The sequence below is a fragment of the Agelaius tricolor genome, unplaced genomic scaffold (assembly GCF_023055355.1).
Source record: "Agelaius tricolor isolate 1412-34295 unplaced genomic scaffold, bAgeTri1.0.p SCAF_33, whole genome shotgun sequence".
NCBI lineage: Eukaryota > Metazoa > Chordata > Aves > Passeriformes > Icteridae > Agelaius > Agelaius tricolor.
The window spans coordinates 261576-279030 of record NW_027269293.1 but is presented as its reverse complement, the minus strand read 5'-3'; the positions used below and the strand labels follow the sequence as shown (position 1 = coordinate 279030).

The window sequence follows — 17455 nt, the reverse complement described above, 5'->3', positions numbered from 1 at the left end:
TTTGACCGAGAGCTGCTGGAGCCGAGTTCTCACCGCCGCGGCCGCGGGGACCGGGCAGAGCCGCTGCTGTTCCCAGCGGGGCCGTGCTGGACAGCGGAGCCGGCCGGGACGCCCGGGATGGGAGCCCCGGGCGCTCCCCGGTGCGAACGGGCGGCATTGTCGCTCCTCGAGCCGGGCACTCGCCGGGGTCTCCGGGCGAGCTCTTTGGGCTCCCCGTGGGGCCGTTCGGGATCCCCGGTCGGGCTGTTCGGGCTCCTGGCGGGGCCATTCAGAGTCCCGGGCAGTCCCGGCGGGGCCGTTCGGGGTGCCCCGGTGCCGTTCGCTGTCCCGGGCAGTCCCGGCGGTGCCGTTCGGGGTGCCCTGGGGCCGTTCGCTGTCCCGCGCACTCCCCCGGTGCCGTTCGCTGTCCCGGGCAGTCCCGGCGGTGCCGTTCGGGGTGCCCTGGGGCCGTTCGGGGTGCCCCGGTGCCGTTCGCTGTCCCGGGCAGTCCCGGCGGGGCCGTTCGTTGTCCCGGGCACTCCCCCGGTGCCGTTCGCTGTCCCGGGCAGTCCCGGCGGGGCCGTTCGGGGTGCCCTGGGGCCGTTCGGGGTGCCCTGGGGCCGTTCGCTGTCCCGCGCACTCCCCCGGGCCCGGCCGCGCTCCCCGCCCCCGCACCGAGCGCTCCCCGCCCGCCCCGTGCCGCTACGGCCGCCCCGCCTCTTGCCGCGCCCCTCCTTCATCCATTGGCCGTCTCATCTGTCAATCCTCGCCGCGAAGCGAATCCTTGCGCACGGAGCTCCGCCCCCGCCGCGCCGATTGGCCGCGCCCCGAGGCGGGCCCCGCCTCCCGCGACGCAGCGGGGGCGGCCTGGCGGCGGCGGCGGACGCGGCCGGGGCGGACGCGCAGCGGAGCCGGTGAGTGCGGGACGGGCCGGGGCGGCCCCGCCGCCGGCGCTGACGCGGCCCCGCGGCCCCGGTCCCGCGGCCCGGCTGCCGAGGCCCGCCCGGCCCGCGCGTTGCGGCGGCGCGAGGCCCCGGGTGACATTGGCGCGGCCTCCCGCGGGGTCACCCCGTGCCGGCCGGGCCCGCGGGCAGCGCCCGGGACACCGAGCGCCGCTCGTTCGGCGGCCGCCTCGGTGCGCTCGGGAGAGCGGGGCCGGCCTTGGCTGCGTTCGCTCCGGGCTGCGGCCCCCGCGGGAGGCCCGGCCCGGGCTGCGGGAGCGCTCCCGGCGGGGCTGAGCGAGGGCTGCGCTTCCCCTGCTCCTTTTCCCCCTGCTCCTTTTCCCCCTGCTCCCTTTCCCCCTGCTCCCTTTCCCCCCTGCTCCCTTTTCCCCCCTGCTCCCTTTTCCCCCCTGCTCCCTTTTCCCCCCTGCTCCCTTTTCCCCCCTGCTCCCTTTTCCCCCCTGCTCCCTTTTCCCCCCTGCTCCCTTTTCCCCCCTGCTCCCTTTTCCCCCCTGCTCCCTTTTCCCCCCTGCTCCCTTTTCCCCCCTGCTCCCTTTTCCCCCCTGCTCCCTTTTCCCCCCTGCTCCCTTTTCCCCCCTGCTCCTTTCCCCCCTGCTCCCTTTTCCCCCTGCTCCCTTTGCCCCCCTGCTCCCTTTCCCGTCCTTCTTCCTTGCTCTTTTCCTCTGCTCCTTTTCCCCTGCTTTCCTCCTTGCTCCTTTCCCCCCGTTTTTCCCTGCCCGCTTTCCCCACCTGTTCTCCGTTTCCCTGCCTGTTTCCCTGCCTTCCCAGCCCCTGCTTTCCCTGCTTCCCACACTTTCCTGGCCCCAGCCTGCCCTGCTCCCGCCTTGCCAGTCCCTCTCCGTGCCCTGCCACCTTCCCCGCCTGTCCCACTGTGTCCCAGTGTCCCTTCTCATTCCCACTGTGTCCCACTGTGTCCCTTTTCATTCCCGGTGTGTCCCAGTGTCCCTCTCCGTGCCCTGCCACCTTCCCACTGTGTCCCACTGTCCTTTTTCATTCCCAGCCTGTCCCCGTGTCCCTTTTCGTGCCCTGCCACCCCCGTGTCCCTTTTCCTGCCCTGCCACCTTCCCCCTGTGCCCGCTCTGTTCCCCTCCCTCCCCAGACGATAAATGTGATTATTTTATTTTTTATTTTTCTTGTTCATTTCAATGCCCCGAAGCTGAAATTGCAGCCCAGGGAAGTTTCTGCGCTGCCGCGGGACAGACGCGGGGCACGGCGGGGATCTCGCCTGCGCAGGGGGTGTGAAAATGAGATTATTTGCAATTAAAAGAGCCAAAAGCTTCGCGCAGTTCCCTGCTCTGCCTTCCCAGGAGCTCCCGGCTGGGTTCGGAGCTGCCAGGGTACAGAGAGAGCCGGGAACGCTGGAACTGCCCCAGCCCGAGCCCGTGCGGAGCGGAATTGGCTGAGGGCCCCCAAACCCTGCGGCTGGGCTGCCCGGGATGTGCTTTGGGTCCTGATGAGTTTTTCCCCATTTTTTGTGTGTCTTTATGGCATTTTTTCCCTTTTTTTGTGTGTGTTTATGGATTTTTTTCCCCATTTTTTGTGTGTCTTTATGAATTTTTTCCCCATTCTTTCTCCATTTTTTTTCTGTGTCTTTATGGATTGTTTCCCCGTTTTTTTGTGTATGTTAATGGAATTTTTTTCCCCCCCATATTTTAATGTATGTTGATGGACTTTCCGTACTTTTTGTGTGGCTTTATGGATTTTCCCCCTTTTTTCTGTGTCCTTATGGACTTTCCGTACTTTTTGTGTGTCTTATGGATTTTCCCCCTTTTTTCTGTGTCTTTATGGACTTTCCGTATTTTTTCTGTGTCTTTATGGATTTTCCCCCTTTTTTTCTGTGTCTTTATGGATTTTCCCCCTTTTTTTCTGTCTCTTTATGGATTTTCCCCCTTTTTTTCTGTCTCTTTATGGATTTTCCCTATTTTTTCTGTCTCTTTATGGATTTTCCCCATTTTTGTGGGTGTTTATGGTGTTTTTTCCTTCTGCCTGCCGGTTTGGAGCGGCTTTGAAGCTGCATCACATTGAGTGTGTGTGTGTGGGTTTGGCTGCTCCTGCCGTGGCTCGGGTCCATTTCTGGAGCATTTTCACAACGTCCCGAGGTTTTCAACAGCTCCGGGCTGGAGCAGAGCAGGAAAACCCTGAGGGAGGAGAGGCTTCGGCCAGGCTTGGGCCAATCCCAGCCCAGGAATTCAGAATAACCATGGCTGGGTTCAGGCCCCTCAGCGTCTGCAGAGAGAGCTGTGCCTGTCCTGTTCCGTTCTGAATTTTTATTTAATTTTATTTTTATTTAATTTTATTTTTATTTAATTTAATTTTATCTTTATTTTTATTTTATCTTTATTTTTATTTTATCTTTATTTTTATTTTATCTTTATTTTCCCTAACCGGGACCTGAGGAAAGAGGGGCTGGGGCTGTGCTGGGGTTGGATTTCAGCAGGAATGCTCTGACAAGGGAATTTGGCAACCCCAAGAATTTCATTGAGGATTTAATATTTTTATTTTATTTTTTATTTTATTTTTTATTTTATTTTTTATTTTATTTTTTATTTTATTTTTATTTTATTTTTATTTTATTTTTTATTTTATTTTTTATTTTTTTTTTATTTTATTTTATTTTTATTTTATTTTTTTAATTTTTTTATTTTTATTTTTATTTTATTTATTTTATTTATTTTATTTTATTTTTTAATTATTTTATTTTATATTTTATTTTATATTTTATTTTATTTTATATTTTATTTTATATTTTATTTTATTTTATTTTATTTTATTTCATTTCTGGCCTGCCCTGCCCTGCTCCAGGTGGTTTTGGTGTGACAGATTTGGCTTCAGGAGGTTGCACAAAGCTCCAAGCAGGGCCCTGGGCTGGGATGGGTTTGGTACAGGTCAGACAGGTTTCTGGCAGGAAAATAAAAAATAAAACCCTCAGGAGCCAGGAGTTATTTTGGTTTTGAGTCACTTTGCTGCTACTTGGAGGAAGATTTATTCTGATTTTTCCTTTTTTTTCACTCTAAAAAGTGAATAGAAAAATTGATTTTTTTTTTGTGAATGAATTCTGTTTTATGTTTATTATGAATAACAGCAATTGTGCTGCCTGATTTTCCAGAAAATAATCAAACTTAAATTTTAAAAGCAACTTTTTGGAGCACAGGGAGGGGTTGGGGTTGGGTTTGTTTTTGTTTTTCTTGGAAAGAGAAGAATTGTTGGTGCTGGGAGAGCTGTGCCCTCCCTGAGATAAAACTGCTGCTGATAAGGGCAGGAGGGCAGAGCCCTGGGGTCCCTCTGCTGGCCCCAAACCCCTGGGGAAAAATGGGAATAATCACAAAAATGGGAATAATCTGAATAATCAGAATAATGGGAATAATCTGAATAATCAGAATAATGGGAATAATCTGAATAATGGGAATAATCTGAATAATCACTCAGGGTTCCCTTGCCAGGGTTCCCTCTGCTGGCTCCCAAATTCCTGCAGAAAATGGGAATAATTTGAATAATCTGAATGATGGGAATAACCTGAATAACCAGAATAATGGGGATGATCAGAATAATCCCTCTGTGTTCCCTTGCCAGGGTTCCCTCTGCTGGGTCACAGCTCGCTGGGAAAAATGGGAATAATCAGAATAATCCGAATAATTGCTCTTTGGCTGTGTGAAGGAATTTTGGGCTGTGTGAAGGAGCAATTATTCTGATTATTCCCATTATTCCCATTATTCTGATTATTCCCATTATTCTGATTATTCGCGTTATTCTGATTATTCCCGTTACTCTGATTACTCCCAGGCACTGCAAATTGACACCAAAGCTTTAATCCAGACTGAATTTCAAGATGATTTTTTGGGTTTTGTGGCTCCATTGTGAATTCTTGGTCAGAATAATCCCCTGACCTCGGAATCCAGCCCGAGTCCAAAATGGAATCCAGCTTTGAGGCCAGCAGAAGGGAATAAAAATAACAAATAAATAAATGCTATTTTTGCCCCGGAGCCTGTGCATGCTGATGTGTAAAATGGAGCACACAAACAGGTGTTTGTAGGCTCAGGCACTAAAAATAGAAAAGGAATGTGGCTAAAGGGGATAAAAGGGAATATTGTGGAGTAAATGGTGCAAAAATAAATCCAGCCTTAATGCCATCATTCAAATTTGGCAAATTTCCTGTCGGGCCTCCCTTTCCCAGTTGTTGTATTTTCAGAGAAAGTTGCATTTTGCGTTCCTGAGCCCTTCAGCACCGTTTCTGTTCTGGGGGGCAAGGAGGGCTGTTTTTATTTTTGGCAGGGGTAAATCTGATATTGTGCCCTACATTTACTGCAGGGATGAAACCTGCACCTGTCCAAAAACAAAAGGGAATTTTACAAAGTGTTTTTCCAGGCCTGGGAGATCAGGAGGAGCGAGAAGGGAAGGAAACGACTGCAGGCCATTAGAAAGAATTAGAATTAATTGGAAACAATTAGGAACAATTAATAATAATTATGGATGATCTCTGCTCCTGGTGCTCGTGGGGCTTTTGCTGGCTCGGGGTGAGGCGAGGGAGCTTTTCCAGCAGCGCTGCCCGGGTCCTGTGGGGTGTTCTGTCCCATTGAAGGGTCCTGTGGGGTGTTCTATCCCATTAAAGGGTTCTGTGGGGTGTTCTGTCCCATTAAAGGGTCCTGTGGGGTGTTCTATCCCATTGAAGGGTCCTGTGGGGTGTTCTATCCCATTAAAGGGTCCTGTGGGGTGTCATATCCCATTAAAGGGTCCTGTGGGGTGCTCTATCCCATTAAAGGGTCCTGTGGGGTGTTCTATCCCAGTAAAGGGTCCTGTGGGGTGTTCTATCCCAGTAAAGGGTCCTGTGGGGTGTTCTATCCCAGTAAAGGGTCCTGTGGGGTGTTCTATCCCATTAAAGGGTCCTGTGGGGTGTCATATCCCATTAAAGGGTCCTGTGGGGTGCTCTATCCCATTAAAGGGTCCTGTGGGGTGTCATATCCCATTAAAGGGTCCTGTGGGGTGTTCTATCCCATTAAAGCCTCCACTGTTCCCTCCCTGAGCTCCCAAACGGCCTCAGGGGCTGGGCACCCCTGGATTTGGGCTTTCCCCAATTTCCCAGAGTTTTGGGGAGCGAGGAGAAGCTTTGGGGGCATCGAGCTGAGGCCTCGAGGGGGAGGACAAAACAGAGGGAGGAGAGAGGGGGAGCGTGGAATTGGGAAACTGGGGAGGGAATTTTGGGGATGGAATTTTGGAGTGAGGGAATTTTGGGGGTGAGGGAATTTTGGGGATGGAATTTTGGGGCGAGGGAGTTTTGGGGTGAGGGAATTTTGGGGTGAGGGAACTCCCAGAGGAGTCACTCGAGGTGCTGGAAGTGTGGGGTGGGATGGGATGATCCTAAAAGTCCTCGCTGACCCAAAGCATCATTAATTCTGGAATAATTAAAGGCCTCCAGGTGTGTTTTCCCCACTTTGGAGCGAGGATGAGGCTCCTTCATCCCAAATTGGTCACACCTGAGTGCAGCCAAGGCTGAGCTTTGTGTTTGAAATCTGCTGCCAGGCCGGGGAAATGAGGGCTGGCGTTCATTTATGAGGGGAAGAAAAGCAGGTCAGCACATCTGAAAGGTGCTGACAAGCATAAAGCACCTGAGATGGTCAAAAAAAGGAGGGAAAAAGAGGCTGGAAATGGTTTTTTATCCCCACGTAAGCAAAACGTGGTGCCCGAGGTTTCACAGGCATCGCAGGGAGGGAAGTGCTGGGGGCAAGAGGGGCCTGAATTCGGGAATCCTCATTTCCCCATCAGACGTTCCTTGGAGGGTTTCACCTTCCCACGTGGGGCTGTTGGAGCAGCTTTGTGGCTCAGGAAAGGGGTTTTGGTCCTTGCAGAGCCCCTCTGAGAGCAGCTCGGGGTTTGCACAGCAGCAGTTCCAGCCCTGGGGACTCCAGGCGGGACAAGCTGCAGCGTAGAGGGCAGGAATATCAGAAAGTCAGAGCTAAAAAGGCAAATTACTCCATTTAAATAGAATTATCCCTTCATCCACGCTCTGCAGCCAAGGTCAGGCCGACCTGTCCTCCTGTAGCTTGGGGAACATCTCAGAGCAGGAGAAACCTGGGAGCCAGAACAAATCCACAATGGCCCTTGTGGCACGTGTGAGGCACTGGATCCCTCTCTGCCCCAAATAACCTCCCCTTGCTCCTGGGGGAGCTCATTCCTGGGACTATTTTTTCCCCTTTTTCCAGAGCGTTTTAAATTTCCATTTTCCTTCTCCGGTGTCTCCTTGTTCAGCGCTCCCAAGGAGCCAAAAATGCTCACTGGGAGAGGGCAGGATCTGCCCCTTTTCCCTGGAAATTGTGGATATTTGGGTGTTTTATTGCAGCTGAGTTCTTTGTGGGGTGAGAAGGGTTGATATGAATGGCGCCGGTTTTACCTGGCACCCCCTAAAAATCCATTTACACCTTAAAGGAAGGAAATGGCACCAGGATCCTGGAAATGCCCTTTTCCTGGGAATTGGGAGAGGAGTTTCCTGCTGAAAATGGAAATTTCAGCTGGGGGTGGCTCACTCCCTAACCCCGTGTTGTATCTCCAGGATATTTCCCATTTTTGACCTTTTCCCTTTGTTTTTTGGGTTGTTTTTAGGAGCTGGAGCTCTGCTGGCCCCGTGGCAGAGTGCCTGGTATGGGTAATGGTGTGAGAGAAGGTCCAGTGGAATTCCAGAGGGATGTGGAGCCCGTCCCGGCCCGAATTCCTGCAGAGGTGAGAGCAGGGGCTGGGAGGGGATTCCAGGGGAGGCCCCACCTGCAGCTCCAGGGAGGGAATTCCCAGGGCAGACCCCACCTGCAGCTCCAGGCAGGGAATTCCCAGGGCAGACCCCACCTGCAGCTCCAGGGAGGGATTCCCCCCTCTCAGGTGAGGCCCCACCTGCAGCTCCAGGCAGGGAATTCCCAGGGCAGACCCCACCTGCAGCTCCAGGCAGGGAATTCCCAGGTGAGGCCCCACCTGCAGCTCCAGGCAGGGATTCCCCCTCTCAGGTGAGGCCCCACCTGCAGCTCCAGGCAGGGAATCAGGGAATTCCCCCCTCTCAGGTGAGGCCCCACCTGCAGCTCCAGGCAGGGAATTCCCCCTCTCAGGTGAGGCCCCACCTGCAGCTCCGTTTCCAGCCCTGCGAGGCCCTGGAGGGTTTGGGGCCAGCCCAGAGGCGGCTCCAGGGTGATCAGAGGGATGGAGCCGTGGGGACAGGCTGGGAACACTGGGATTGTGCAGCCTGGAAAAGCTCCAGGGTCACCTGGTTGTGACCTTCCAGTGCCTGAAGGAGCCACAAGAAGCTCTGGATGAAGGATGGAGTTGCAGGACACAGGGAATGGCTCCCAGTGCCAGGAGGGAGGGATGGGTGGGATACTGGGCAGGAATTCCTGGCTGGGCTGGCATTCCCAGAGCAGGACCCTGGAGGTGCCCAGGGCCAGCTTGGAGCAGCCTGGGCTGGTGGAGTGGGATGGACTCTGAGCTCCTCCCGCCCCAAACCAGGCTGGGATCTGAGCTCTGGGCTCCCAAAAGCTGCAGTCCAGGGACTGGGAGGGGATCCTGACCTTCCCATCCCCTTGGGAAGGGGTTGGGAATTCCCAGTGACAGACTGGACACAATTCCCAGTAACAGGAGCATTCCCAGTGACACACAGGACAATTCCCAGTGACAGACTGGACCATTCCCAGTAACAGGAGCATTCCCAGTGACACACAGGCCATTTCCCAGTGGCAAACAGGACAATTCCCAGTAACAGGAGCATTCCCAGTGACACACAGGCCAGTTCCCAGTGACACACAGGACACAATTCCCAGTAACCGGACCATTCCCAGTGACAGACTGGACCATTCCCAGTGGCACACAGGCCAGTTCCCAGTAACAGGACCATTCCCAGTGGCAGACAGGACAGTTCCCAGTAACAGGATCATTCCCAGTGACAGACTGGACCATTCCCAGTGACAGACAGGCCAGTTCCCAGTAACAGGACCATTCCCAGTTACAGACTGGACCATTCCTAGTGACACACAGGACACAATTCCCAGTAACAGGAGCATTCCCAGTAACAGGACCATTCCCAGTGACACACAGGCCAGTTCCCAGTGGCACACAGGCCAGCTCCCAGTGGCACACAGCCCAGTTCCCTGTCCAGGCTGCCCCAGCAGCAGCCCTCTGTGCTTTCCCTGCTCCTGGAAGCTCAGGAGAAGGGAGGTTCCTCCCGGCCTTGCTGGGTTTAACCCAGATCTGGGGCTGAAGTTCACCTTTGCACGGCTGGGGAGGGGGAATTGAGCTGACCCAGGGGTTTTGGGTCATAAACATTAACTTTGGGGTTGGGAAACACAAGGAAAATGTTAACCCCTCCACAAAGTGTCAAAAGTTCACAAGCCTGGGCTTGTTCTCACTCCACAACCTCCACTGGGTTGGATTTTTGTGGCTTTTTTTGTTGTTGTTGTTGTTGTTGTTCCCTGTGGGAGAAAAATGCTGATTTTATAACTGTGAGCTGTGGCAGGAATGCCAGCAGCAAAATCCTTCTCATTCCACCCATCAGAGGGGGAAACTGCCTGGATTGACCCTCTGGAGCTTGGGAATGGTGTGGGAATAGGGCTGGGGTGCTTCTCTTCCAGAAACTTCCCCTCTGCCTGTGCCTGAAAATCGTGGGGAGGGAGAAAAAAGAGAAATAGCGGGGAGAAAACAACACATGCAGGAGGAATGCTTGGAATTCTGCCTCCCAGTCCCACCAGCAATGCACTGTGCTGGAAACCCCGTGAAACGTTTGGACCCAAATCCTGGCCCTGGGGTGAATGCTGCACAAAAGGTGGAACATTATTCCTTGTGGCATTGATTTTTTATTTTCCATCTATCCAATGTTTTTTTGCCAGGATAACCAGGAGAAGAAGAAAGTGCTGAACTCGCTGATGTCTGGGGCTCTGGCTGGGGCCGTGGCTAAAACTGCAGTGGCTCCTCTGGACAGGACAAAAATCATGTTCCAAGGTGACTCCTCCGGGCTGTTCTCCCAACCTGTGTTTAATCCGAGCTCTTTGTGCCCATCCAGCTCACGCTCCTGGGGATGTGGGGGCTCTGGGAAGGGGGAATTGGGCTGTGAGGGCTGGGCTGGGGCCCAGGCTGTGCCAGCTCTCCCCAAAAGGAGAGGGAGCAGGCGCTGGAGCTGCCGCCTGCTGGGTCTGTGTGCTCTGGCACCCCTGCATTGCCACTGCCCTGATGACTCTGCTCGAGTGGAACAGGGAATTTCCCCGTGTTCAGCAGGATTGGGGATTGTGGGCTCTGGTGCAGTGCAGCTCCTCCAATTACCCCAAAGGGAACAGCACAGGCCTTTCGTTCTGGGGACATTTGGGAAGGCCAAGAATTTTAAGCCTGGTGACGTCCCAGATTAACTGAGTTGGGCTCAGCCTAATCCCTGGCTGACATTTAATTTAGAATTGATTTCTGCTCACATGGTTCTCATTCTGGGCAGAGCAAGGAGCTCTGGAATTGCTGGGATGTGGATCGGGGGGGCTGGGGTTGCCCCTGGCTCCTGAATTTTTGGGTTTTCCCACCCAAACCACACACCCAGGTTCGTTTTAGGGTGGAAGCATCAGGGGCACGGAGCTGGGCTGAGCCAGGGGATCACCTGGAATCTGGGCATTCCTAAAAATCCCTGTGTGCTTCAGCCCATCCCAGGGGCTGGAAGGGATGGGGTTCAAATCTTCCAATGGGAGCAGTTTCTTGGGATCTGAGAGGGTTTTTTTAGGCTCCTGCTGCCCTAAGGGGTTTTATTCTCTGTTTGTGAGGAAGGAAAATACCTTTGGATCATCAAAGTGGTGCCTTCAGTTAGGAATGGGGCTTGGGATAGTGGAGACTGTCCATGGCAGAGGGGTGGATGAGCTTTCCCATCCCAAACTCAATTTCCCACAACTCAACAATTTTATTATTTTAAATAATTTTTTAAAGGAGCAAAACCCCCTTGATAACCATCACTGTTCATCGAGGTCGTTTTTATTCTTAAAAAAAAAAAAAAAAAAAAAAAGAGAAAAATTCTAAATAAAAACAAATAAAAGCATTGAATTGCACAGGGGAGCAGCAGTGGGGAAAAATGGATTTGCATGGAATTGTTGGATGCACTCGAGAGGCTCCCAGAGCCTGAGATGAGCCGGGCAGGAGCTGCAGCAGCCCCTTAATTGGAGCCACGTTTCATTAAAGCTTTCCAGTCAGGGGTTTCCCTTCCTTTGGCAGAGCTGCCAAACAAATCCTGCCTCCCAAGCCCTGCCACAGATAAGGAGGTGCTGTCACTTTGGGTGGATGCAAGGGAAGGGGGAAAAAAAAATATAAAAATCAGGGAGTTGATTTGAGTTTGGCTGGGATGGAGCTGCTCTTGCGTGGAGCTTCACTCTGCCCTCGCTGGATTCCGGAATTAGGCTGGGATCTGGGCATGGAAATGCTCTGAAAAATAAGTGAGCAGTGCAGTTTTGATGGGTTTTCTTTCATTAATTGTTTTTATTTATTCATTTATTCTGCACAAACTGAATTTTCCTAACAGGCAGTGGGGGGAAGAAATGGACTTTTGTGCTAAATTATGGGAGCGTTTACAAGACAAAGAATCTCTATTTCCTCTTGCATTCATTCTTTTTCTTCCATTTTTATCCCTTTAGCCAAAACACCTGATCATTTGTCCCTTATTTAGGGATTCACGGATCAATATTTATTTTTATGTCTTGCAAGCCCTAATCTTTTTTTTTTGTCGTTTTTATTTTTAGTGTCTTCAAAAAGATTTTCTGCCAAGGTAAGGTGATGTCTGTCTGCTGTTGCTCTGAAGTGTTTAATTAATCTTTTGTTGATATTTTGCTTTTTTGGGGATTTATCAGCAGCATTCCATGAAAACATAGAGGGAAAGACTGGGAATTGTGTTTTTGGGACCATTCCTGGTGATCTTGGGACCATTTCTAGTGCTCATTCCCCACAGGAGTTGTTCCAGCATTTATAGGGAATTAAATCCAGGATCTGATCCCTCTCCTGGCTTCCTGAGTAGTTTTTCCTTGTGCATTCCAGCTTTTCCACGTGTGGTGTTTGTGATCCAAATGTTCCTGCCTGGCCCCATGGAGATGAATTTGGGTTGGGGAAGGGGTTTTGTGTAAATTGTGTCTTCCCAGGGAGATGAATTTGGGTTTGGGAAGGGGTTTTGTGTAAATTGTGTCTTCCCTGAGAGGGAAAATGAGGCAGGCTGGGATCTAAAAATCCTTCCTTGCTCTTGCCTGGAGCTTCACTCTCCCCTCACTGGATTCTGGGATCCGGGCATGGAAATGCTCTGACAAACACGTGCACAGTGCAATTCCGATATTTTCCTATAATTCATTTCCATTTCTTTAGCCATTTATTCCACACAAGCTGTGTTTTACAGCACGTGGATGTGCTGGGGTGCCCATGGCGGTTCTGTGGGCAGGGGATTGGAGGGGTGAATCTGTGGGCTCAGCTCCCTGCCCTGCATTCCTGCTCCCCACGGGTGATTTATCCACTCTCCATGGGTGATTTATCCACTCTCCATGGGTGATTTATCCACTCTTACCCCCTTGGCCTGCTCCCCACGGGTGATTTTTCCTCTCCCCACGGGTGATTTATCCACTCTTACCCCCTTGGCCTGCTCCCCATGGGTGATTTATCCTCTCTCCATGGGTGATTTATCCCCTCGGCCTGCTCCCCACAGGTGATTTATCCCCTCGGCCTGCTCCCCACGGGTGATTTATCCACTCCTATCCCCCTGGCCTGCTCCCCACGGGTGATTTATCCACTCCCCACGGGTGATTTATCCACTCCTATCCCCCTGGCCTGCTCCCCACGGGTGATTTTTCCCCGCAGGAAGCGTACAGGCTGATCTATCGCACCTACCTCAACGAGGGCTTCTGGAGCCTCTGGAGAGGGAACTCGGCCACCATGGTGCGGGTGATCCCCTACGCCGCCATCCAGTTCTGCGCCCACGAGGAGTACAAGCAGATCCTGGGCAACTACTACGGATTCCAGGGAAAGTAAGAGGCAGCGGGATCGGGATCCTGCTGGGGTCCTGAGGGGGGAGCTCCAAGATGGAAGCTGTGAGGGGGAAGCTCTGATGTGGGGGTTCTGAGGGGGAAGCTCCAAGATGGAAGCTCTGAGAGGGAAGCTCTGATATGGAGGTTCTGAGGGGAAAGCTCTGAGGGGGAAGCTCCAGGATGGAAGCTCTGAGAGGGAAGCTCTGATGTAGAGGTTCTGAGAGGAAAGCTCTTGAGGAGAAGCTCTGAGGGGAAGCTCCAAGATGGAAGCTCTGAGGTGGAGGTTTCAACAGGGAAGCTATGAGAAGAAGCTCAAAGATGGAAGCTCTGAGGGGGAAGCTGTGAGAAGAAGCTCCAAGGTCCAGGTTCCAAGGGGGAAGCTCTGAGATGGAGCTTCCAAGGTGGAAGCTGTGAGGGGAAGCTCTGGGGAGGAAGCTTCAAGGGGAAAGCTGTGAGGGGAAGTTCCAAGGGGAAAGCTGTGAGGGGAAGTTCCAAGATGGAAACTCCGAGGGGGAAGTTCTGAGGGGAAGCCGTGAGGGGGAAGCTCTGAGGGGGAAATTCTGAGAGGATGCTCTGAGGGGAAGCTGTGAGGCGGAACCTTGGCGGGAGAAGCTGCGGGGGAAAGGAAACTGTGAGGGGGAAACTCCAAGATGGAAGCTATGAGAGAGAAGCTGTGAGGGGGATGCTCCAAGATGGAAGCTCTGAGAGAGAAGCTGTGAGGGGGAAGCTCCAAGGCGGAACATTTGAGGAGGAAGCTCCAAGGCAGAGGAAGCTGTGAGGGGATGCTCCAGCTGAGCCCTGGGCCTCCTCTCCGCACGGATTTTCCCTGTGGCGTGGCTGGGGATGCCCAGCAGGCAGAGCAGGGCCGTTGCCAGCAGCCAGGTGGGACCTGCAGCTGCAGGTGACGTTTGGTCTCTTCTCTCACCCCACTCCAGGGCACTGACGCCTTTCCCTCGCTTCATTGCCGGCTCCCTGGCTGGCACCACGGCTGCCATGCTCACCTACCCCCTGGACATGGTCCGTGCCCGCATGGCTGTCACACCCAAGGAGATGTAAGTGCCTCACACACATATTTCTGGGTTTTTATAAGGTGACGTGGTTTTATTGCCCTTTTTTGGGTCATTTCTTGCTGGGAGCCTTTGGTGGGATACAGCCCCGGGGTCTGAGCAGTGATTCAGTGCCCAGAGGCGTGGATGTGGGAGGAGATGGGCACTGGGAGACCAGTTCAGGAGGGCAGCTGGACCCAGGAGGACCCAAGAGAGCTGAAACCCCCTCCGAGCTGCCCGATGAGCTCGGAGCCAAATTAATTCCCAATTAATCCATCAGGGAGCCCTGCTGGGAGCACCCCAGCCGCTGACCAGCGCAGGTCTGCTCTCCCCGTGTCCCCACGGCAGGTACAGCAGCATTGTCCACGTCTTCATCCGGATATCCCGCGAGGAGGGGCTGAAAACCTTGTACAGGGGCTTCACACCCACCATCCTGGGCGTCATCCCCTACGCTGGCCTCAGCTTCTTCACCTACGAGACGCTGAAGAAAGTGCACGCAGGTAAAGCCGGGAAATGCTGCAGGTTTGGGGTGAGCGAGGGCTCTGAGCAGCCCCGGGCTGGGGGCAATGAAAGCTGGGCCTGAACTGCGGAGGGAAAAAGGGGAATTTCCAGGTGGAAAAGGACTTGGTTGTGCACTGAGTTGGGAGCAAAACCTGGGGAACAAAACTTTGGAGTTTTGTCAGTGACATCACTTGGGGTTTTGTTTTGTGGGAGCTTTTCTAGTGATTTTGGGGGCCCTTTCTAATGATTTTGCTTGGGAGCTCAACCTGGGGAGCAAAACCTGGGGACCAAAACTTTGGGAGCAAAACCTGGGGAGCAAAACCTTGGGAGGAGAGCGCCTTGTGGTAAAACAAAACCCAAGCTTTCGGGTTTTGGGGGTAACAAAGCCTCATGAGCACAGCCCTGGGAAGGAGCCCTCCGTGGTGAGTGACTCCCCACCATGTGTCCCCCCAGAGCACAGCGGGAAGGTGCAGCCTTCACCCCCGGAGCGGCTGCTGTTCGGGGCAAGGGAGCGAAACTTTGGGAATGAAACTTGGGCAACCAAACTTTGGGAGCTCAACCTGAGGAGCAAAACCTGGGGACCAAAACTTTGGGAGCAAAACCTGGGGAGCAAAGCTTTGGGAGCAAAACCTGGGGAACAAAACCTTGGGAGGAGAGCGCCTTGTGGTAAAACAAACCCCGAGTTTTCGGGTTTTGGGGGTAGCAAAGCCTCCCGAGCACAGCCCCGGGAAGGAGCCCTCCGTGGTGAGTGACTCCCCCCCATGTGTCCCCCCAGAGCACAGCGGGAAGGCGCAGCCCTCGCCCCCGGAGCGGCTGCTGTTCGGGGCGTGCGCCGGCCTCATCGGGCAGTCGGCCTCGTACCCGCTGGACGTGGTGCGGCGCCGCATGCAGACGGCCGGCGTGCTGGGCCACACCTACAGCTCCATCCTGCTCACCATGCAGGACATCGTGCGCGAGGAGGGACTCGTCAGGGGCCTCTACAAAGGGCTCAGCATGAACTGGGTGAAGGGCCCCATCGCCGTGGGCATCAGCTTCACCACCTTCGACCTGACGCAGATCCTGCTCCGCAAGCTGCAGCACGGCCCCGGCCTCGAGAGGTAGTGGCTTCCTGCAGGGAGAGCAGTTCATTCTTCCCTGGCCTCCCACGTGCTCCTGCAGCTGGGAACTCGCCCCTTTGTTGGGGGTTCTTTTCCTGTTGTTCCCGGATTGGTTTTTTTTTCTCCCATTTTAATTTAGAAGCCTAACCGTTTCCCTCAGTGAAAAATTCCCGGTCCTGCAGAGCTGAGTCCTCCCAAGCAGCTGCCTCGCCCTTCTGATGGACTCTGTCCCCAGGAGTGGAGCCTCCCCACCCTACCTGTGCTGCTCCTGGCTCCTCACCTGGCTCTCCGTGGCAGAGGGGGCTCGGAGCTGTTGGGAAGGAGCCCCTGGCTCTGGGAAGGGGCAGTTTTGTAGCTCCCTACATGCTGCCAAGTGCAATATCCCAGTGTGGTCCGTAGGGAATTGCAGATTCCCCTGGGCTGTGAAGGCAGGGCAGGGCAGGCCCAGGACACTACATTTGTTCCCAAAGCTGAATGTTTCCTCTGGCTGGGAATGCTGCCCTCTCCCCGTGGATTTCCTTGCTTTTGGGTTGAGCTGCATCGATGTCCCTCGTTTGTGGTGTCCCTCTGAGATTACCAAAGACTGGAGGCAGCAGAGGAGGGGAGTTCTGAGCCCTTTCCTGACGGGAATTTTCCTCTGTGTGCCGCGGGTGTCACCCAGCAAGGGCCATGCCTGGATTCCCAGACTGGATCCGCTCCGGCTGATTTGTGTTCCCTTCTGTGCCGCCCTGCCCTGGAGAGGCAGCGATTCCAGGGCTGCAGGCTCCGAGGGAGGAGCTGTCCGCCCTCCAATGCCCCGCAGTGTTTGTTCATTCAGTGTTATCGGTGCTCTGTGCACCGGGGAGAACAAACCCTGCTGCAGCCCGGGCTGTCCCCAGACAGAGCTGTCCCCTTTGGTACCTGCTGTGTAGGTCCTGGCCCTGTGCTCACTAACCCATCCCTCAGCTGCCTCAGCCCCAGATCCCCTCGGAGTTTAACCCTTGTGGGCTCACCCTGCAGTGCCAGCCCCTTCCAGCTGGGATTCCACCATCTCTCACTGCTCCTCTCTCCAATCAGTTTTCAGGGAAATGGAGATGGGTTTTTTTTGGGGGTTTTTTTGGTGGGTGATCCATCCCTCTGTTAAACTCAGAGGTCAGAGCAGACTTCAGGCTCCTCTGATGAAAGATTACACAAACCAAGGTGGAAAAATCCCTTTCCAGAGAGTCCATAATGCAAGGGAAAGGATCAGATTGACCTTCAGAGCTGTCCTTTCCTGGCTGCTCTGTGCTCCAGCTGTGGAAGCTGGACGGGGTGGGTGGCAGTGGAAGGAATTGCACAAGGGGGCAGGAGCAGCCTTCTCCTTTCTTTTTTGTCTTTGCACTTCTTGGGAGCACGGAGCTGCTCCTGATGCCAAATGTTTCCTTAGGAATGGGGGCTGTGGGGGCGGCGCTGGGTGTTGGCACACAGGTGCTGCTCCCAGCACTGGAAGGGGCAGACTGGAACTGGAATTCAGCCTCAGAGCTCTGCCCCCCGGCCCAGCAGGGCAACACATTCCCTGATTCCCTGGGAGTTACAGATCCCTGGGCTTTGGGGAGGTGGTGGCCCCGAATTCTGTGTCATTTCTGGGGGGCTGTGGAGAGCTCCCAGCTCTGCTGTCCCCTGCTCAGCCCCCATTTCTTTTCTCCAATGGAGAAGCCAATTTACCCTGCTCTAGTCCTGATGCAGAGGGAGGGATTCCCAGCAGTGTTCATGTCCTGTCCCTCCGTGTCCCCTCCCAGCTGGGAGAAGCAGGAATTCCGGGAGCCCTTCTTTAATTAGCAGCTGCCCCTGATTGAAATTCGGAATTTCAGCCAATTTCCCCACGAGTTTTGCAGGCTGGGTGTTTGTCCAGGGGCAGGTCCTTGAGT

The 17455-nt window shown here is 53.9% G+C and overlaps 1 protein-coding gene across 1 annotated transcript; it reads left to right on the top strand.

Moving 5' to 3' along the window:
• The first annotated feature begins 797 nt into the window (after window positions 1-797).
• Window positions 798-15718, top strand: SLC25A42 (solute carrier family 25 member 42). The gene is made up of 8 exons (XM_071451582.1): window positions 798-893; window positions 7533-7649; window positions 9791-9902; window positions 11663-11688; window positions 12759-12925; window positions 13861-13977; window positions 14320-14471; window positions 15248-15718. Exons 2-8 carry the CDS (start codon window positions 7572-7574, stop codon window positions 15571-15573), a joined length of 978 nt encoding a protein of 325 aa, XP_071307683.1. The 5' UTR covers window positions 798-893; window positions 7533-7571; the 3' UTR covers window positions 15574-15718.
• The last annotated feature ends 1737 nt before the right edge of the window (window positions 15719-17455 follow it).

Excerpts from the sequence above, each read along its gene's own strand:
- SLC25A42 (XM_071451582.1), top strand. The coding sequence starts at position 7,572 with ATGGGTAATGGTGTGAGAGAAGGTCCAGTGGAATTCCAGAGGGATGTG. Across the intron at positions 7,650-9,790 it reads CGGCCCGAATTCCTGCAGAG|GATAACCAGGAGAAGAAGAA; the intron begins GTGAGAGCAGGG and ends TTTTTTTGCCAG. Across the intron at positions 12,926-13,860 it reads TACTACGGATTCCAGGGAAA|GGCACTGACGCCTTTCCCTC; the intron begins GTAAGAGGCAGC and ends ACCCCACTCCAG.